The 21,446-nt window shown below is 45.7% G+C and overlaps 1 protein-coding gene across 2 annotated transcripts in view; it reads right to left on the bottom strand.

Annotated features, from left to right (window-relative positions):
- Positions 1 to 767: 767 nt before the first annotated feature.
- Positions 768 to 21,446, bottom strand: part of Glg1 (golgi apparatus protein 1) — a 105,927-nt gene continuing 85,248 nt past the window's right edge. The window contains exons 14-26 of one of the 2 annotated variants that reach the window (NM_001368315.1): positions 20,686 to 20,748; positions 19,899 to 20,012; positions 18,714 to 18,802; positions 16,972 to 17,089; positions 16,145 to 16,237; positions 13,041 to 13,178; positions 11,255 to 11,378; positions 10,122 to 10,264; positions 9,851 to 9,952; positions 8,910 to 9,017; positions 8,105 to 8,294; positions 7,283 to 7,389; positions 768 to 5,545 (exon numbers count right to left, since the gene is read on the bottom strand). In NM_001368315.1, coding sequence (NP_001355244.1) covers positions 5,378 to 5,545; positions 7,283 to 7,389; positions 8,105 to 8,294; positions 8,910 to 9,017; positions 9,851 to 9,952; positions 10,122 to 10,264; positions 11,255 to 11,378; positions 13,041 to 13,178; positions 16,145 to 16,237; positions 16,972 to 17,089; positions 18,714 to 18,802; positions 19,899 to 20,012; positions 20,686 to 20,748 — 1,557 coding nt within the window. In that variant the 3' untranslated portion in view covers positions 768 to 5,377. The remainder of the gene's footprint in view (positions 5,546 to 7,282; positions 7,390 to 8,104; positions 8,295 to 8,909; positions 9,018 to 9,850; positions 9,953 to 10,121; positions 10,265 to 11,254; positions 11,379 to 13,040; positions 13,179 to 16,144; positions 16,238 to 16,971; positions 17,090 to 18,713; positions 18,803 to 19,898; positions 20,013 to 20,685; positions 20,749 to 21,446) is intronic. The other variant, NM_009149.3, reaches the window with a different exon arrangement.

The following is a 21,446-nucleotide window of genomic DNA, read 5'->3' on the forward strand; positions in this document are numbered from 1 at the left end:
CCAGATGAGAAGCCACGAGCTTACAGAGGGCTGTATCCTCACACTCAGGGCTGATGCTGACAAGGTTCTGGACAGGGAATTCCTGAGGTGAGGACACACAGGCCCTCAAGTTCCTCAGCCTTTCCTCTGTCACCCTTGTCTTTTCTCAGCCCCTCGGCTCCAGTGACAGCTGATGACCTGAACAGAAGCAGGTCTGAGGAGAGGCCCTGGGCCCAGCCGACTGCTTCCACACAACCATCAAGTGACACACAGACACAGTTATGCAAGAGTTGCCTGCTACCAGATATACTCCTTAGGCTGCTAACGCTGAATACCTAGATGCTCTGAGGAGAACAGGAGGGTCAGAGGTGAGGACCCAGGAAGGACATCCAGGGACTATGGCTGGCTAGGCCAGTGAAGAGAGAGAGGGGGTTGATGAAGGGGATGACAACGGTTGAGTCGGGCAGCGGCTACAGGGCCATGCTAGGCATGTGTGGGATACCCAGGAGAGGAGGCACGCCTGTGCCCTCTCCAGGACAGAGCCTTACACACATGGGAAGAATGAGTAATTCAGGAAAAAGCAGCCCCTCTCAAGAAACCCACGATGTACCTCCCAACTTGCTGCAGATCCCTGTAAAGGGGCTGCAGGTTCCCTTCCAAGTCCTGAAGTCTCACCTTGCTGGGCCCCAAAAAGCCAGGATCCGAGGACCCCATCGGCAAGGCCTGTGTCTAAGTTGGCTCACAGCTCTATAAACTTATAAACTTGCAAGGGTAAGAGACTCCCTCCACTTATTACAGAGAATATTCGACAAATACAAACCTGCAAACTCTTTATTAAATTCTCCCATTTCATCTGTACAGAAAAAAATGCACATTATGTTCAGAATCTCAGTAACATCTCAAAATTACACAGCATGAACAGTAAAAACAAGGAACTGCAGGGGATTTATACATAGAAAGGAAATCCATTTACAAAAGAGGTTTGTTAATTGTACTTTTCTTTCAAAAAACAAAAACGAAAAGCAAAGACAGGTTAGAGGCCCAAGACCCTGCACAGCATGCTGTGCGCTCTGCCTTTCCATTGCCGCTGACCTGCTTGCTGGGAGTAGCCATCAGGAAGCGCTCGGCCACGACCGTGCTGCCAAGTGACCTGGGACCTGTTCCTGTAAGGACCCCACGCTCTGAGGTTCTCATGTCAGTGTGAGCTGGGAGAAGGTGAAACGTGACATAGAGACACGGTCTGTCTGCGCACCTCCTCACCTTGGAAGCTCTCCAGTGCCTGGTGCTCAGTGCCCAGGTGAAGATGTCAGAGAAAACCCCTTGTCACCACCTGTCTGCACAGACAACCGTATCTTTGTGTTCTGGGTGACAAGCAGCCTCTAAGCCGCCACAGCAGTCTCACTGTCTGCTCAGGGGAGTGTGTCACCCTGAGGTTTAATCTTGGTTGCTTTACAACTCACTGTTGTTTGAGGTCTGGGTAGCAAGAAGGGAAATTTGGCTTTAGACTTGGTTACTATAACAGGTGATCCAGGCCTCCGTAGTGGAGAGGCCAGGGAGAAGTGGAGCTAAACAGATGGCAAACCAAAGCTACCTGGAGGGAAGGGGAGGCGAGAGGTCAGGTACAGCCCCTTGGGAACTGAAGCCAAGTGGGGCAGAGATGGGTCAGGAGACCTGGGCCCTGAAGGTCACACTCTTCAGAACTACTAAGTGTGCCCAAAGAGCAAAAAACTCAAGGGGGTGTTCGGAGCTGTGTTGAATTTTCACACTCACAAGAAGAAACACAAACTTCCAAGAAGCATGGGATTCAAAAAGCCACACCTTCTTTTGGTTCTCTGGCCCTGTGTTAGGCTGCAGGATACCAGACTGGGCCAGTTGACTTCTGAGATACTGAACTGGGGGCAAGTGGAAAAAGCTTGTTTTGTTTTGGGGTAGGGAAAAAAGAATGGAAGGGAGGTTTCTTTCCAGAAAGTCCAGAAACGGTACCATAGCCTCTAAGGGAGGCGGGGGTTCTGGAAGTCACACTGATGCACAAGAGTGGATGCTCTCTAGGAAGGCCGAGGATACTAATCACACAACTCCACCCTCGTCCTAGTGTCTGAGAAGCAGAGCATCTTCCATCAGCTGATTTCAACAGGAAGACATAAAAAGTTGGATAACTTTCTGCCAACTCGTCTGGGACAGTGGACTGCATGCTCCTATCTAAGAACAGGAGGTGGTAGTCATGGTACCTGTACTGAACTCTTTTGTTATCACCTGATCACTAGATGTCACCTCATCAGTGGCTCTGGAGTGCCCTTGCCTATTAAGGATGCATGGCTCAGCAAGCTGGCTTGATCCACAGAACCAGGACTGGAAATGGTGGCCAGAAGTTCTCTGGGAATGCAGAGAGTTAAGGCTTTCCCAGGGTCAGACTGCTAAAATACCCCCAAGAGCAGCGACAACAGTCAAGTCCAGGGACCGGGTTAAAAGAAATGTCTTGCTCCTGGAGTCCCTTCACTAGAAGCAGCCCCATCAGAAAAGAAGTTTAGTTTGTCTGGTTCTTGGCTCATTGACAGATTTCTGACCTGGTCCACAGATGCCCTGTCCCTGGCCCAGGCCCCGGCTTTTTGAAATACCAAAGGGAAATGTACCTACCACCAGTGGTCCCCAAGACACTGGCATGAGCTGGCAAGCTAGCCCACAGTGACTTAGCAGTGCCTGAGCCTTGGCCTACACCCCCTAACTGCTATTCTTAGGCAATGAAAGCAGGACAGTGAAGGGTGAGGCTCAGACTTTGGCTCGCACTGTAGGTCTGTGTTTTGTTTTGTTTTGTTTTGTTTTTTTTTTTTTCAAGACAGGGTTTCTCTGTAACCCTGGCTGTCCTGGAACTCACTCTGTAGACCAGGCTGGTCTTGAACTCAGTAATTCGCCTACCTCTGCCTCCCAAGTCCTGGGATTAAAGGCATGTGCCACCACTGCCCGGCCAGGTTGGGGTTCTTGGCAAGTTCATGTCTATCTAATTTATACCCATGACTGACTTATGAGGGCACAGAGCCCACCCTACTAAGCCCAATGAGCTACAGAATAGACAGCACTGGGCCCCTTAGACATAGCCTAGAAAAACCTGCTTAAGACCAGGCCTAGGACCATCAAGTCATAAGAACTACTCCAAGGAATATGGTCACTTCCTTGTACTAAGCAATTTAAAACACTAGTAGCTATTTTTTTTTTCTATTCTGACCATGTCTAATGGCAAATAGTTTAAGAATCAAATTCACCAAACCCACCAAACCTCCAAATCTGCTGCAGGCAGTGTGGATTCCTGTCAGTGCAGAAGCAGCAGTGCTGAGACACACATCATATGCTAAGCACATACCGGAAGGGAGCCACAGGATCAGAGCTATGATTCTACCCCCGTCTAACTGTGGAACATCAATGTGACACGGAGACTCTCGGGGGAGGGAGGGAGGGACCTTTAGATTGGCTCAGCCAGCTAGCAGTGGAGGAGGTTGCTTACAGAGCAGGAGTTTTAAGTCTCATCAAACTCAAGAATCCCAGGACAGCTGCTGAGAATCAGGAAGACTCTAGAAGCAGTAAGTAGGGGCCCAGGAAGCTTTGCAAATTTTCCCCTGGTGACTTCTATTACCCTATGCAGGGGATACACAGCTAGCCCTGGAACTCACTGCCACCAGAAAAGGCAGCAGAAAAGAAAACCACAGTATTCAAATGAATGTCAGTCAGGTGAGACACAGAGTGATTTGGAGCAACTGACAGAGCCTGCACAGAACGCATCTCAGGAAGACACATGGCTCCAGTGCGGCAGCAGCTGTAGGTGCATATGGGAGGCAGGAGCAGGGCGGCACCGAGGGGGCCTGGGTCTGTGTGGACAGTTCTAGGCACATGATTTATAATACTCTGTGGACATCTAACAGGTTAATAAAATATATATTATATAAATATATCTCCTACTGTACATGCCACCCTCTGTACAGCCACTGTGACACCATGGCCCAAACTCGCCAAAGGGGAACTGCAGTGCCTGGGCTCCTCCCTCCTATGCTCCGGCCCTGTCATCTTCACACTGGAGGAGTGAGGGAAGATGGCTGGGGATCCTGCTCCTGTAAAGCTCAGACTATGGAAGGTTGTCAGATCACCAAAATGTAACACTGAGCCAGTGCCTACTGGAGTGGGTACACGCAGCAAATGAACAGAAAGGAGGGAAAAAAGAACGAAGAAAATCCTCCATCTTTTAATGCAATCACTTTCCACATCCCTTCATTTAGAGGCACAAAGGAGCTTGTTGGTCAGGAAGTCTGCCTGTCAGTCAGGAAGTCTGCCTGGCATGCACAGAAAGTCAGGCTTCAATGCCAGCCACGCACCCGAGATCACGCTAAATCTTCAGAAGCCATCTCTTCTGGCCTGTACTATTGTTCAGCAAACTAAGTGAAGCAAGTCCTACACCTGTTCCTTCCTGCCCTGCCACCCCCACCCTCATCTTAGAAGCCCTACACCCCAACTTAGTAACTACTTCTTGTCGAGGTAGAGAACTTCCAGGGAACCCCACATTTATGAGGGTTCATCAAGATGAGGCAGCTCTATCCCATCTTGGAGGAAGAGGATGGCTGGGCCCCTGCTGGCTGTGCACCCAGGCCTGCTTCAGACTCTGCTCCCTCCCTAGTCCGCTTCCACTGACACAGAGAGGCTCACATCTGCACTGAAGTGGGCGACACAGAAATGCCTGTTGCTATGAGACTGTGGGTCGCAGTGGCTCGTCTGGGGTAGAGGGTAGAAGGCATCACACTGCAGTAGAAGCAAACAGGCCCTAGAGCAGGCTGCTTAGTGTCCCCACTACTTGCTGAAGTCCCTGCCTTGATGTGGGCCAAAGTTGCTTCTGGGAGAGGAAACAGACATGTCAATGATCAGGCACGGGATATGCATCGCTCCTCCAAGTCCTGCTGACACCTGCTGCATTTACATGAAAGAATAATCCTACTGTTTGAGTCAAGACTGAAGGAGAAGTTCTACTATATACACTTTTTCCTTTTTAAAATTTTTTTGTCTTTTGTTTTTTTGTTTTTTTTTTTTAAAAATTTGAGTTGCAGGTCAGGTGAGTCGGTCTGGAAGTACCAGCAGTTCTGTAGGTATGACAGAATTGTCTACAGGCAGGTAAACCTTCGCCAACAAAAGCTACCACCAAAGCAGCCAGCTGCCGACGCTGCAAGGGCAGCTGGGAGGAGGAGGAGGAGGAGGACACCGAGGACATGGCCAAGTCTGGATGGGAAGATGCAGTGGGCACCTGATGCTGCTCTACTGTGGGTGTCAGTGCCACCGTTAGAGGGCGCAGTGAGAGGGTACACTATACAGGACGGCTGTACAGGCGGGCCCGGGCGGTGGCTCCTTGGTGGTCAGGCCTGCGCCTCTACCTGTCCTTCAGCTCTCGTGTCACTCTCTTGGTGATCCGTCCACACATCAGGCCAATCAGGAAGAGTATGCAGATGCTCCCGCTGATCACAGACAGGATGTAGTTCTTTGAGGGAGATGTCATCACTTGCATGGCAAGATCAGAGAAGCCATCTGCTGGAGCCACCTGAAAGGAGACAGCAATATGATCCTCTGAGGGTAAGCTGGGTGGGTAGCAGGGCCATGTCTAACTTGTCCCTTGGACACCTACTAGTTCAACTATCTTTTTTTCTTTAGTTTAAATTAGAAATATTTTTAATTTTAAAAAATACTTTGGTTTTTTGAGATGGAGTCTCTTTATGTAGTTCTGGCTGCCTGGAATTCACTATGTAGCTCAGGCTGGTGTTTAACTCAGAGGTCTACCTGCTTCTGACTCCCGAGTGCTGGGATTAATGACACACAGCATAAGACCTGGCCTTTTCTTTTCTTTTTTAATTATTACTGCTATTCTTGTTCTGTGCATGTGCTTGTATGTGTAAGATGTGAGTATGTTAGTGCACACAAGCTGTGACAACCTGCGGAGGACAGAGGACCACGCCGGGGGGTCAGTTTACTCCTGCTTCTGACTAGGTTCCAGGGATCGGCCTCTGGTCTTCAGGTGTTTACCCACTCAGCCCTCATGTACATCCTAATTCATATCTTTTAGTTCATGGGGAGAGAGAAGGAAAATCAACACAGCTGTAACACTCTGGATCATAAACTGCAGGTTTCCCTGTACAAACTGAGATGGAGGAAGACACCAGGAGGTGCCATCATCCTCATGTGCCATTGACACACCAGCAGCTCCTGAAAGGCTGAGACCATGTTTATGTTTTTCTTTCCTTCTCTTTTTCTTGTGGCTATGAAGTGTCATTTTGACATCCTTGTTGCTGTTAGACGAAGGTCCTGCAGGCTGGCCTCCGTGCAGGCTGGCCTCCGTGCAGGCTGGCCGCAGACCTGTGATGCGCTCGCCTTACCCTCCAAGCACGGGGATTACAGCCGTGCACCACACTCTGGCTGGTCTCTATCAAGTTTCTTATTTTGACTTTACTTATTAACTACCACACTGTAAGTATTTCCACATCAAAAACGTTGTATAATCATCACCTAGAATGACAGACTGCGCTTTAACATACACCAATTTTGGACATTTATAGTTTAACTGTTTTTATCCTCAATTCCCACTGTCTCCACCAATGAGTCATGTGGTAGAACCAGGATCAAAGGTTTCCTAACTGCACATAAAACTGTTCTTTTGGGTACCATTCCAGAAGCGTGGTAAAGGGAAACATGAGTGCCTCCTATGTTCATGATATATATACATACATATACATACACACATATATGAATGAGCAGCGTAGGGAGGGTGCAATTAATGAGATTTGCTAGCATACAATAGTCAGTGAGTGACTCTGTGTCACTCAGCCATAATCTAAGGAGCTCAAAGGAGAGGAAGACAACAACATGGGAAGATGGCTTAGTGTGTGCTGTTCCACATAACCTGGGGCTTCACACGCGTCTTCTTTCTGTCAGGAGGAATGAAGGGATGGCTGACAGTCATGATAGGTGATAACCTTTCAGTATTGGAGTCTGGGAAACTGAGACAATGCTTTGTAGACTTAGTCTGTTGTGAGGGAGATGGTATTTCAGGGTTCATAAACAGTCCAGATTTAGAAACAATAATTTTTTTTTCTTTTGAGACAGGATACATAGGCCTGGCTGGCCTGGAACTCACAGATATGGGCATGTACACCACCACGCCTGGCCTGATTTTTGGAATATACCTACTGCTCAATTTCTAGTCAAGATAACACCAATGACATATGCCACAGAGATAAAAACTGGCAGAAGAGGCTGCCATGTCAGAAACTCTCTTGGTCTTTACCTTGGCTGCATAACTCCACATCTCAATCCGGTCATTGAGGCGCTTTTTGCACTCTGGCTGCAATCTCACTCGCTTATCTTCCAGGGCCTCCATCAGGCAGGACATCTCTGTGGAAGCAAATGAGTAAGAAGTTTGCAACTGCACAGAAAGAATTCTATAAAATCTGGGAGAAGATCCCCAAGCATCTGAGAACTCAGCTCCTTAGGACTAACAGAGTCAGATTCTCTCTAAAAACCTTTACCAAGATCCCACAGGTGTCAGCTGCTCAAGGTCTCTAAACACCTTCCATTTTCGTTGGGTGTCCCTGGCTCAGAAACAAGCTGTGTGTCACCTGAGTTCCAGACGCTGAGGAGCTGCCACGGTGACGTTATGGCCCCTGCGATGTTCAGCGTGGGAAAGGGGGAAAGAGGGCAGGATGGTGATTGAAGACAGAGTTCTTATGTCGTTCTGGCTTTCCAGGAACTCTCTATATAGACCATGTTGGCCTTGAACTCAAAGAGATCTGCCTCTCTCTGCTTCTAAGTGCCGGGATTAAAGGTGTGCACCACTATGCCTAGCTGTACCTGAATTATTGATTCTCTAATAAATATCTCAAATTTATTTTTTCACGAAATCTCTGGCTCTGGTCAGTTCAAACCTGCACAATTGTTCCCATACCTAACACCACAAAGCCTGGCTTTACCATCGAACAGACATACAGAGATGCTGTATATGACTGGATAATAGCCACAGAACACAGTAGCTGCAACTGGTAACTCAAAGGTAGCTTTTGTTCCACTCAAGGAAGTTCAGATGGGGGCAGACTGGACAAACATTACTCACGACGCCCGCGGCCAGGGGTGATGGCTGCACAGTGGTGTTTAATGTCCAAGGCACATGCTGTGTGAAGAACGGGGTCCACAAAGATGTCTGCTTTGCTTTCCTTCAACATGTTTAACACTTCCTGAAAAGGGAAGTTCATTGTGGAGAGAGCTTTGTAGAACAAAGGTATCCAATCTGTTGTTGTAATACTCTACAGAACATGCAAACAAACAAGCCAAAATTGAAGGTGAACCAGAAACTATTCTGGGCTAGGAGGGTGGTAATATGATTCAGTATGTACAGAATGTAGACTTTTGGCATCTGATTTAATTTGCTAACTACCTCTGAGGAATCCAGGATAGTATACAGAGACTGGATCATCAGGCAGGGTTCTTGGATTCTGGCATGCCACATTAATTTAAAGTATGTATACGTTAATATTTTATTGATATAGTCTGTTACTTTTGAAAACCTGAACAATGTGAAACTCAAATATTAAATTGAGAACTTTAATATACACAGCCTGTAAGTTTATCCTTGGAGGCTGGGGCAGGTGGATCTCAGAGTTTGAGGCCAGCCTGCTCTAAAGAGAGCATTTCAAGTCAGCCAGGGATACACAGAAAAACCTTTGTCTCATTAAAAAAAAAAAAAGTATCCAATACAAAATATAAGCCTTTCTACCCAGCATTCTATGCTGTTATTCCTTTCCAAACCATAATATGGTCCTTGACCATTCTTCTATGTCTCTCTTCCAATAAATAATGTAATAGAATTAAAAGACAAAGAGAAAAGGAGGCAAGAGATGAGGCACGATGAGGGTGGCTACCTTTTTACACAGCTCTGTCTTGATCTTGAGCAGGTTGACCTTCAGGCACTCTTCCACTTGGCCTGTTTGCTCCTGGGCTGCTGCTTCTTCAGCACATAGATTGGCAATCTACTCAGGAGACAAGGAAACAGGGCTATCCTAAAGAGGAATAACCAGCCGGCTTCCAGAGAAGACCGACTCTGTCTAACCAGCCCTGAAAACACAGTGCCCGTTGCTGACTCTGAATAGGCCTGCTTCTCAGGGACAGCTGAGAGACAATGCCACTGTCTTTAGAAACACGGGCCTCTGAAGATAACCATGTTGATTCTCCCAAACATGCACCCGAGGGTCAGCTTAACAGCTTCCCAGTGGACGGCGCCCTCCCCACACCTGTACTTGATGCCGGACGCCCAAGTTCTGTTCTCCTTTCAAAGTTCACTGTCAATTCTGAAAATGAGTTACATTTTCCTCTGTGATTCCACAGAAGGAAGGTCAACTTGACATGTGTTGCATGTCATGGACTTTCCAAACAGGATCTTCAGAAAAGAGAATAAACCATTTTCTTTAGATAGCTTTAAGAGCAATCTAAACAGGGCTCCTCAGGTAGCCTTTTCTAGCTGAGTAGACCAATGATTTCTAAGGACAGGCGCTTAGAGGCATTAGAGAGCACTCTTATTTTTCTGGTAAGACTTGATGGGTTCTGAATGGCTCTCCAGAATAATCAGGGAGGCTCACAGTGCATGGAAAAGCAATTATAAAAGAATATTCTTATTCAATAGTAGAGTGTGGAAGCAGTACTGCAGTGTAACAAACTAACGCCAAGTCTGGTTCAGGGTTATGTAGAACTTGGAAGTCTTACCTACAAGACAGGCCTGTAGGTAACCCCGAGTTAGGAAGAATATATGGTATAGAACTTTCTTGTCACCTTTTGGGGGAAGCCCTCCTTTGCATGCATAGCCTACCTCATCTGAGCAGTGCAGCTGGAGCTGAGGGTCCAGGCGGTAATCCAGAGCAGACTCCTGGATGATGATACGGATCTGGTCCTCACAGTCTGAGGACAGGCGCTGGAGATGACAAAGGGAGACCAAATCAGCATACCTGAGAGCATCCGATTTTTACCTGAGCCCTCACACCCCATTTTGGGGAAGGCATAAAAATGGCAACAGGAGTATGCTAGTGATGTCCATGGAAAAATGCGCATCAACACAGCTCTATAGAGCCTGGCCAGCATACCTGGTCAGCATATCTCAGCTTGAGGCATGAGATAACTTGGCCTTCTAGCTCTGAATCGTCCTTAGCCTTGGTCAGGATGCCATGACAGAACTTAGGAATGTCAGCTTTACAGGCCTTCCTTAGCACAGGGTTTAAGCGGTAATCTAGAATAAAAACATGTTAATATATGAGAAAATGGTTCACCTGTAGATTTTCACAAATTTTTGGAAATTCATCTTTCAAAGGGGGCATATTAATTGGGGTGCAACTAGCTGGGGTGCATATTAGCAAAGAGGGAGGTGGTGGTGCAAGCCTTTAATCCCAGCACTCAGGAGGCAGAAGCAATTGGATCTCTCTGAGTCTGAGCTAGTCTGGTCTACAGTGTGAGTTCCAAGACAGCCAGAGTTACAAAGAAACCTTGTCTCAAAAAAACAAAAGAGGGGTGGGGGTGGGGGTCATAGGGGCACAGTATGTCAATAGTCAGGAATATAAATGCTGATTTGTTAAGTTAGCTAACAGCAGATGAGATATCAGGCCAGGACTGCTGTTGTTTTTAAGGAGGGACGGACTTCCTGCAGTTCAAGGAACACATCCCTTCACAGGGGAAGGTATGACAGCAGGCATGAACTTCACAATCCTCCTGCCTCAGTCTTTCATGTGCTGGATTAAGTGTGCCTGTTACCAGACCTATTCTCCCCAACACCAGCAATGTGACTCAGCTCAGGGCACCTGACTCCTTCTCAGGAAGCCCTCACCTCTGCAGGGGTCTGTGCTCCAATACTTAAAAACAAACGGTATCATTTGGACAGCAGAAACCTTGTCCGTAATAGATAATTTTGAAAGAAATATCTAACAGTTTTTGTCCACTAAGGTACAAGGTTTCCCAGGCAAGAGCTGAAATTTTCCCTCTGAAAATTATTGACTGTGCTCATGAAGTTTGAAATTCTAGAGTAAATCTCTAGAATTACTGTCCTAGGGACTCTAATGCTGATTTATTTTTTGTTTTTTAAATTCGACCCTTTCCCTTTGACCTTCATTCTATTTTTCTGGAACGCCTGCAAAGGAGGAGAGTGCACGGCTCAGATAACAACACGTCCTGCAAGTTCGACTTGGGATGCACTCAACAGAAGCAGTAGAGCTGAGCAAGACGGTACCTGTGTTCTGGGTGATCTGGCGCTTGGTTATCATCTGTTTGCATTTGGGATCCATCAATTCACTGTTCTTATTTTGTTTTAAACACTGCAACATAGTTTTAGAATCTGCTTCTGGACAGAACCGCTGCAAAGAAAATAAAATTATATGAAAATGGCTATCTCAGACTGGCAACTAATCTACCCGTGATTGCTTTTCCAGTTACCAGGGAGCTCACAGAAGCACAAGTCAAGGCATCACTTGACGTAAGCAGGGAACAGCTAAGCATCAGTAAGTGCCCAGCCCCGGTGCCCCTCTTTACTTTTTATCTCCTGCATTTCACACATTTCTCTCTGCCAACACTGGACATCAACCACACAGGATGTAAATTCTGCTCGGGCTTGGTTCCTATTACTATGGCTATGTTACAGTACAGGCCGTTTCACACATGTCATTACTTGATGAGTATGAACAGAACAGTCACCATGCCCTCGGGCCATCCCTACCCAGCCACAGAGGTAGTACTTAGGAATAACTGTTAACTAATGTGGACAGGGATTTGGGGTGAGCACTGTAATCCAAATGTGAGGTTAGCCCCTGTACACACTCTGCTCTCCTCCCTTCAATTAGAGCTCAGTCTGGGGCTGGTAATGAACTCCATCTGTACTTGTCAATCTGCACGTCTGGTCACGGCAACTCAAACTCTGCTTAGGATCCTTCCTTCACCATAAGGTCTCCCTTTCTTGTTTTAGTGTTTGTGTCCCCCCTCCCCCGCCATTCTTCTCTTTGGTATGTGCGTGCACACACACACACACACACACACACACACACACACACACACACACAAATAAACAAACATTAAATTCCCACTAACAGTTATTGGTAGAATCAGGTATTTTAAAGGAAGTGAAAATTTTATTAACATTTCTTTGCACTTCCTTAATTTTAATTTTCGTGTGTGTGTGTATGTGTGTGTGTGTGTATAGGACCATTAAGAAAATTCACTGGAAGCCATGTAGTGGTGGCACACACCTTTAAACCTAGCACTCAAGAGACAGAGGCTGGCTGATCTCTGTGAATTTGAAGCCAATCAGTTTGCAGAAAAAGTTCCAGGACAGCCAAGGCCACACAGAGAAACCCTGTCTTACAAAACCTAAACCAATAAACAGTCACTGGTAGATTATTTGAAGCAAACGAATATATAGAATACCTACACATTTTGCAGGTGAGAGATGGCTAATGGACAAGGGCATTTGCTGTAATTCTTACAGAGGATCTGGGTTCAGCTCACCACCCCCACGTGGCAGCTTATAACCACCTGTAACTTTAATTCTAAGAAACCAATGCCTTCTCCGGTCTCAGTGGGCCCCAGGCACATATACTGTATCCATTCATACACCCAGGCAAAAGACTCATACACATTAAGTAAAATGTAAAAATCTTGAACAGAAAGCAACATCTTGAGAGTGTGGGATATGATCTGAAAAAAACACTGGATTGTGGCTTTTTTAGCCCACCTTTCCTGGCAACCTATTTAGCTGAACTTTGTTCAAAGCAAGCTAGTTAGTTCAGTTCTGTAATTTTCCCAACATGAGCAGCATCCATGTTGCTTAGAGGGCTAATGGACACTCTCACTGTTCCACTCCCAGAGACTCTGGAGCTCAGGAACACACAAGTTGGCAGGTGAAGACAATGCTATTGGACTGTAGACCCACAGCCGAGGGCATCACCATGTTGGCTGTGTTTAACAGGACACAACGGGAAAGGATCACACTGCTATTGTCACTTAGGTCGCCCTTGGTCTTTTACCTTAATCATCTGCTTGCAGACTCTCATCAGAGTATAGTCTAGCTCTGGGTCCATCATCTCCGTCTCCTGCAGCTTAAATACTTTCTGGTGGCAACGGGTACTCAGCTGCTTCTTGTTTTCTTTTAGACATTCAATAATCTGCAACAGAAGAGTTCCAGCTGAGTTAGGAAATAGACGAGAAATTCACAGTTCATCTAGTAAACAAACAGTCACATGTAACACAAGAGTTATGGTTGTGTTAGGAAGTGTGTCGGGTTGAAAGTCATCGATTCTGACTGACACACTCACTGTTTTTCTAACCCAGGACCTTTTGTTTCTAATTCCAGGCAATAGGAGTAAGGATTCTCTCATTAAGGAGAATTACTCTCATGCATTTATATAACCTTAGGGCCAACAGTGAACCAAATTACAAAAATTCAGAGTGATTAGCAGGCTGTACTGGAATCTAAAAAGAACCCATTTAGGCTTTCTGATTTCTTCTGCTTTCCTGAGCCACTCCTTGTAAGGATTCCTCGTGGAGCACACAGTTGACTTCTCTGACTAGAGAGCAGGTATAAAGTCTAGAAATTTGATTAAACTCAACACATATTTTATAAGAACAGTGTTAGATGTTAAGTGTGAATTGTATCCAATGCCATCTTCAAGGCAAACTATGAGGAGCTGTGACAGCAGAGGTGGAGTGACACTATAAAGAGCGTCATGGGATGGATTTTAAGGTAAGCATATACTGAAGTAGTCTCCTTACTATACCAAATGTAAGACATGTAACCAAGGAAAGCAGGTGGGGAGCAGTGCCAAGTCAGGGCTGCAGCATGAAGTCACAATACTTCTCTGAAGGACGTTAGGCACAACTAGAAACCATTAACTTGTTAAATCACACTAACACCTTAAGAAATGATACATAAGCCAAGAACTCAAACCTGAGAGGAAAAGGTAATAGACCACTCAAAGGAGACTGCAAAAACACATGTAAATGCCCTAGAAGCAATAAGTAGAAAATGATAAACAAGAATCTAGAATATATAGTTATAAAAAGAAGCAAGCAGAGATTTAAGAACTGAAAAAGCTCAATGGTACTGTTTAAAGAATGAGAGAATTGGGCTGGAGAGATGGCTCAGCGGTTAAGAGCACTGACTGCTCTTCTGAAAGGTCCTGAGTTCAATTCCCAGCAACCACATGGTGGCTCACAATCAACTGTAATAGGATCCGATGCCCTTTTCTGGGGTGTGTCTGAAGACAGCTACAGTGTATTCGTATAAATAATAATAAATAAATAATATTAAAAAAAAAAAGCTGGACAGTGGTGGCGCACACCTTTAATCCCAGTACTTGGGAAGTTGAAGCAGGCAGATTTCTGAGTTTGAGCCAGCCTGGTCTACAGAGTAAGTTCCAGGACAGCCAGGGCTACACAGAGAAACCCTGCCTGGAAAACAAACAAAAAACCAAACAAACAAAAGAATGAGAGACCTGTCTGGCAACAGTGGCACAGGCTTCTTTCATCCCAGTGCTTGGGAGGCAGAGACAAAGGGATGGGTCTCTCTGTAAATCCAATGCCAACTTGCTCTAAATATTGAGTACCATGACAGCGTGGGTTACACAGAGAAACCCTGTCTTAAAAAGCAAACGGGGGGGGGGGGGGTTGGGAAGAGGGAAGGGAGGGAAGGAGAGGGAGAAATTGAAGAATAATTTTTTTTTTGTTTTGTTTTTTTTCGAGACACGGTTTCTCTGTATAGACCTGGCTGTCCTGGAACTCACTTTGTAGACCAGGCTGGCCTCGAACTCAGAAATCCACCTCCCGAGTGCTGGGATTAAAGGCCTGTGCCACCACGCCCCGGCACCCTGAGCAATTGTAACAAATGTAACACAAAGTAAGCAAGACTGGAAACCATTAAGAAGGAGATGGAAAAGGTCACTAGGGACAGACCTGGGTGCAACACCTGTCCACAGGATTCCGCAGGAAGGGAAAGCAAAGCTGTATCTGAAGGAATGGCACCCAGAAGAAGAATCTGTGCTGACAAGTGCCCACCGTGTTAGAGAGCAAGATCCTGCCCGATCTCATTTCCATCAAACAGAAACTAAACCTAATAGAAAGACTAACTACAAAAGCGGGGAAACGGAGAATTCAGACTTTAGACAAAGGCAAAGTATGGACAGAAGACAGGGAAGAAAGCCTCTCAGAGGCTAAAGAACCTAGCTTGGGCCTTGGTAGATGAATAAGCAAACCTTAAAAAAAAAAATCATGAAAACCTTAAGTTCAAACCCTGGTGATTCTGGGATTTGCTTCTGTGTTATTTGAAAAAGTTCATGGGTGATTTTACTTGATGTCTAATAAGGATTCTGCTGCTGGGCAAGGTGTTTTGTTTTGTTTTGTTTTGTTTTTTGTTTTTGTTTTTTTGAGACAGTGTTTCTCTGTATAGCCCTGGCTGTCCTGGAACTCACTCTGTAAACCAGGCTGGCCTCGAACTCAGAAATCCGACTGCCTCTGCCTCCCGAGTGCTGGGATTAAAGGCGTGGGCCACCATGCCCGGCTGGGCAAGGTGGTTTAAACCAGGTTGACGAGCAGGTGAAGACCACTCACCCTAAGCTACCTAGGGAGTTTGAAGCTAGCTGGGAAACATGATACCTTGTCCTAAAAATCAAACATACAGAGATTTCTGTGTGAGGTGCTATCAGAAGAGCACATACAGACCATGGGCAGGCAGTGAGAGCTGAATAAAGAAGCCAATATGATCAAGGTATATCACATGCATATAAAAGTAAAAAAAAAAAACCACTTTATTTTGAACAGGTAATATCTTCTAATTACAAAAGGGAAGAAAGGAGCAGGGACGCAGCTCAGTAGAATGCTAGCCCAGCACTCATGAGGTCCTAAAAGAGAACTGTGCAGTAGAGCCCTGGGAGACGCCGAAGTGGAGTCACTGGGAAGCTGTGTGGAGGAAACAACCAGGAGCCTACTAGGCAGACAGGCAGAGTGCATGCAGAGGAGTAGCAGGAGAAAACAGGCAAAGCACTCTGGGACAGCCCAAGTGCACAATGAAAGGAAACGGTGAGGAGCTGGGGCTGCAAGGGTGCGCTGACTTGAGATCTGTAATCAAAGACAGTACCTGAGCATTTCCATATTGCACTGTAGAACAGTAGTTCTTGATGTCACTCTTGCAGGCTTCATACAGATCTGGTTCCAAACGGATGTCCTCTGTCTACATGAGAAGGAGCCCAAGTGGAAGAGAAATGAGAGGATTTTAAGCTGGAGATGTCAATATTTTCTTAAAGGATGACTTTCATTATTTTGGGTGCTGAGAACTGACCTCGGGTCAGTTTGTAAGAGTGTTAAGTGCTCTTAACCACTAAACTATCTCTCTAGCCCCATGGAGATGTCAAATTGTTATAGACTTGTCTGTTGACTAATGGCTCGGATAGGTGACTAAGCACTAAGTGGTAAAACTTCCTTTGCGACTCTGTCTCATGCTTCACAATGGTAGCTGAAGTTGTCCCCTTATCCCCCCAACCCCCACCACCCCCCGCGCGCTCAGTTGTTTCAGATGGGCCACTTGTGCAGCAACCACAGCTCCCAAGCTGACACACTTAGATGTAAGGGAGAAGGTTTTATTTCAAGGCAAAGAGAGACTGCCCTTCCCTCCTTTCTTGCTGGAGATGAAAAGTGAAGTAGACAGTCTCATTGCTTCTCTGGCAGCCAGAGGATCAGACAAGTGATGCCAACGACAGCTGAGTGCCCAGGACAACAGCACTGATTCAGTGGCTGCAGTGACTGCACTTTGACTCTGTCCTAGTTTGGAGTCCTGTGTTGTGTGGTTAAAAAATGTTCTTTCATTTAAAACCAAACTCAAAACAGTAAAGAAGCTAGTGGCACAAGGAAAGATTGCTAACTGTTACTGCATGTCCTATGTAGTCCTGTGGTTTCTGGAGGCATTACCATCTCCAGCTCTTCCACACGAAGCTGCTTGCGGCACTTGAGTGATACTCGGTGCTCCTTGGCCTCCTGCAGAGTGTCGTTGCGCACAGTGGTGCTCAGGCAGATCACTACGTCCACCCTGCCATGGAAGGAGAAGGCTTTAGACTGTCTGCCTAAAGGGGCTGAATGCCCAAGCACTAGGCTGAAACAGGAGCTGGGGCCACACTGTTTACTAAGAGTTCATTCATAGCCGGGCAGTGGTGGCGCACGCCTTTGATCCTAGCACTTGGGAGGCAGAGGCAGGTGGATTTCTGAGTTCAAGACCAGCCTGGTCTACAGAGCGAGTTCCAGGATAGCCAGGGCTACACAGAGAAACCCTGTCTCGACCCCTCCCCCAAAGAAAAAAGAAAGAAAAAAAAAAAAAAAGAAAGAGTTCATTCATAAACATATAGCTGTGTTTTTAAATGTCTCTCTTGCAAGTCTTGCTGTTGTTTTAAATAATTCATCTGTCGCCCTTATTAACAATGGCTCAAAAAGCCCAGACCCTGGATATGGCAAATAAACACTCACAATCACACCCTTTGATTGAAAAGGTGAAGTTCTAAATTTGAAAGGGGAAAAAGTATGCCGAGATTGTTATGGATATAGCTATAGATGTTATATCTACATTCACATAATTTTTTTTTTTTTTTGAGACAGTATAAGCTTGGCTATCCTAGAATACCATATGGAGACCAGGTTGGTCTTGAGCTCAGAGATCCACCTATCTCTTCAGCCTGAGTGCGGCTGGGATTAAAGGCATGTGCCACCAGCTTCCACTATATATTCATATGACTATATAGAGTATATTGTTTTAAATTTTTCTTACAACAACAACAACAACCAGGATTTCACAATGTATCCCAGAATGCCTGGAACTCATAGTCTTCTTATTCTGTCTCCTGAGTTCTGAGATTATAGATGTGTGCCACCCTATCTGTCCATATAATTAGTACCTGTTATTTTCCTTCTGTGGCTAATTTATGTGCTAAACTTTGTCATAGGTATGCAAGTATAGGGAAAGGTTTATACAATGGTTGGTACTATCTGTAGACTTAAGCACTCACTGTGGCTTTAGAACATGGCCCCACTGCACCTTCAGAAGTCAGGCAGTAGCCTGAATGATGACTTTAGTTCTGACTGGAACAGAGGCCACACACAGCACTTGTGATAGGACAATTCAATACTTATTAATAAGAACTCCAAAATGGGAACCTGATCACACACAAAAGGGAAAATATGTCCAAGCAACATGGCTCTCCTCCCCTTACAACCTGTAAGATTTGTGCTGTCAAAGCTGAGCAGTCTCCTCATTGAGACCTAGTTCCCAAGAGAGTCAAGGTCTACTTCCTCCCCAAAGCTCTACTTCAGTGAGGCCTGTGCTGCTTCTCTGCAGAGATGACACACTAGGGTGATGCTGGGAAAAGGCTGAGCCAGCAATTGCCTTTTCCAGATGCTCCCTACACCTGACTCAGACAGGCAGTCTGAACCTAGAAAAAAAATCCAGAGCATTCCCTCCTTCCAGGAGCTTTTCTTTTGATAATACCTATGGTTATGGACAAGTGTGACTGTAGGCAGCTGTGGCAATGGTCTGGCAGACAATGCAGTTTGATTAGACTACCAAAGAGAGACACAGGAGGCCTCTGGGCCTCACACCCTACACACCCACTCTGTAGTCGAGGGAAGCTAGGGAAACAGAACAAATCACTTAAAGAGATACATACTTCTTTTTTATGTTGGGGCAAAGCTTTAACACATCCTCCTTGCAGGCCATTTTGAACTTGTAAGAGAATCGAAAATCCTTCATCTGTACCTGAAAGATGAGAAAGAAAACCAGCTCTGTGGAAGTCATGATTAAGAACAATGAGTGACATGTCAGACAAAAAGCATTCACAGGCTGAGGATGTATGCAATTGGCTAGCATGCACAAAACTGGCACGACATAAAATGCATGCCCTTGACAACAGCACTTGGGAGACAGAAACAGCACAGGAAAATTAGAGGTTCAAGGTCATTCTTGGCTATAAAGCAAGTTTGAGGCTGGTCATAAGACCTTTCATAGTCTGCTGAGATCTCACATCTCCCTGTGACAGCACACAGGTCCTCCTGTACTTCAAATCACACTTCTGAGCTCACTATGTCAATTCCTGCTGCTATCCCCCAGGGGATATCTTAGTGTGTCTTCTCGAAGTCCTTTCATTCCACAGCCCCTGTGCTGGCTTTGCTTTCCTTCCTTGAACCTGCCCTGCTCACGCAGCTACGATATAGACTACACCTGTTCTGGCATCTTTTACTAGAGTCTAGATGGCCGCAGGGCAAGAGAGCCCATTAACATAATAGAATGCAAGCATATGGGCTCCTGGCTCTGAGAAAACAGTTAATAGCCTCAGCTGACTGACAAATCGTCCTCTCTGAACAGAGTGCTTGCTATACCCCACCTCCTTAGCTGCTGCTTGTTACCAAGAGTGTAGTCAAACCATGTTATTCAAATGGTAAATCTAAGTTGAATGATTTAAAAAGAAAAAAGGTAGATATGCTGTGAAGGGATTTAGAGCAGCACACTGTGTGTGGGGGAGGGAAGAGAAGGGGGGACGACAGTAGGGACAGAAGAGAGGCGTCAGGGTCCAGTGTACTGATGTACACCCACCACACAGAGCTACAGATCCCCGTGACGTAAGTGACACTTAATGTGAGCATTACAGCCAGAGCAGGAGCTGCTGGCTCTCTTGTCTCTATCCCTTCTGTAACGAATGTTCCCTAGGACTAGGTCTCATCTCACCACATGCTAAGCTGTTGAGAAAAGCCCAGTTTATTGAGAAGCTGGGGAATAGCAGAGCTGCATGGCTGCTGTAAAGCAGGGGCAGCTATCCCACAGTCAGCACAGCAGACAAGACAGGAAGGGCACTGACCAGCTGGAAGTGAGTGACGCCAATGGCACACTTCTCGTTCATGTCCTTCTGGTGCTTGTTCTGGATCAGACACTCCATCAGGTCCCCAGAGTCGATCTGGTTGTCTGCCACATCCTGGGGGAGACAGCACACACTTACACTTTATGTGTCACAACTAACAATACAATCTAGAGTGCCATCCATGAAAATGTGAATAGGAGTGACCCTCCAAGTCTTCAAAATAAAGATATGCCATAAATTCAAAAACAAGCCTGAGAAATCAGGAACGATAGCAATTCAGCAGAATAAAATTCATGAAGCAGGAACCTTTGCCATGAGGACTATCACTATGTCCTTGTATAATGCCAGCAGCAGCTTCCGGGACCGTTCCTATCTCTCAGATCTTAACAGTTACTAATTGTACTTCCCTCCTGTGAGTAAGAAACAAGGTAAGTGATTCCCTAAGCACCAGGCGTAATGGACAGTTACTAGTTACTACCACTGCAATAGCTCCTGAGAAGCAGCTCAGCCACACCCTGGAGTTTCCCTCTTGTATCTTTTCCTATGAAATCATCTCACACACTGCTCCACTACAGAGTGCTACCAACTGCGGAATTAAGTTGGACAATCAAACAAGGTTCTCAGATGTTGGCCTCTCCCTCAATTGTGTTTATAGTTCTAAATTTTACTTCCTAAGCTGGTTATCACTCAACAGTAATGTATGCTGAAGAGAGAGACACCCTTGGGGCCCAAAGTCCCGCTGAACTTGGTTATGTTAGTAACCCTCGTTCCTACAGACATCACTTACGTGGCAAAAGTTCTGAATGATAGGCTCACAGGCTCTCATCAGCAAAGCTTCTATTTGTATATCCTGTAGAAGATAAAATAGATTAGTTACTCTGCTATGCAAAGGCCAGGGAAGGAGGAGGAGGCTATCGGTGTGTGTGTCCCTGTCTTAACTATGTAGCTGCAGTTAGAACTCAGAGATCCACTTGTCTCTGCCTGAGTGGTGGCATTAAAGTGCCTGGCAGGGAGAGCCTTCATCAACTTGAACAACTGAAGAGGCAGAATTAAGAACAGGGAGATGAAATACTTGGCAATAATATTAGAGCATGCAACTTCTCTGGAGTTTTTATGGTCTTTCTATTTCTAAACAGTATCATCTATCCTAATTGGGATTTTTAACCTCATGTTTTATATTTTAGTAGGTTTCAGGCTATAACAGGGATAAATACAGGTTCAATCTCTCATGTATAACTGGAAGTCTCAAGATTTTATTAAGCATAGAAATAGTACCAAATGACCTCACTACAGAGCTTCAGATTAAAGAGACCATGGCTACTTAGATTGCTTTTAAATGTGATTAAACCTGAAATGCAGGAGCCATGTTTTCTCAAGTGAGAAAAGCTCTAATAAATGATAATTTTGAAGAAAAAAAAAAACCTCAGAGCTAAATGTATAGACAGTTATACGGCTTCTGGAGCAGTGATAGAAGGGTCGGGCTTCAGCACAATGGGCTACTGTCTTCTTTTCCTTCTCATCTTCCTTCTTCTATAGCCTCCTCCCCCT

This window comes from Mus musculus, chromosome 8, assembly GCF_000001635.26.
Source record: "Mus musculus strain C57BL/6J chromosome 8, GRCm38.p6 C57BL/6J".
In the NCBI taxonomy this organism is placed as follows: domain Eukaryota; kingdom Metazoa; phylum Chordata; class Mammalia; order Rodentia; family Muridae; genus Mus; species Mus musculus.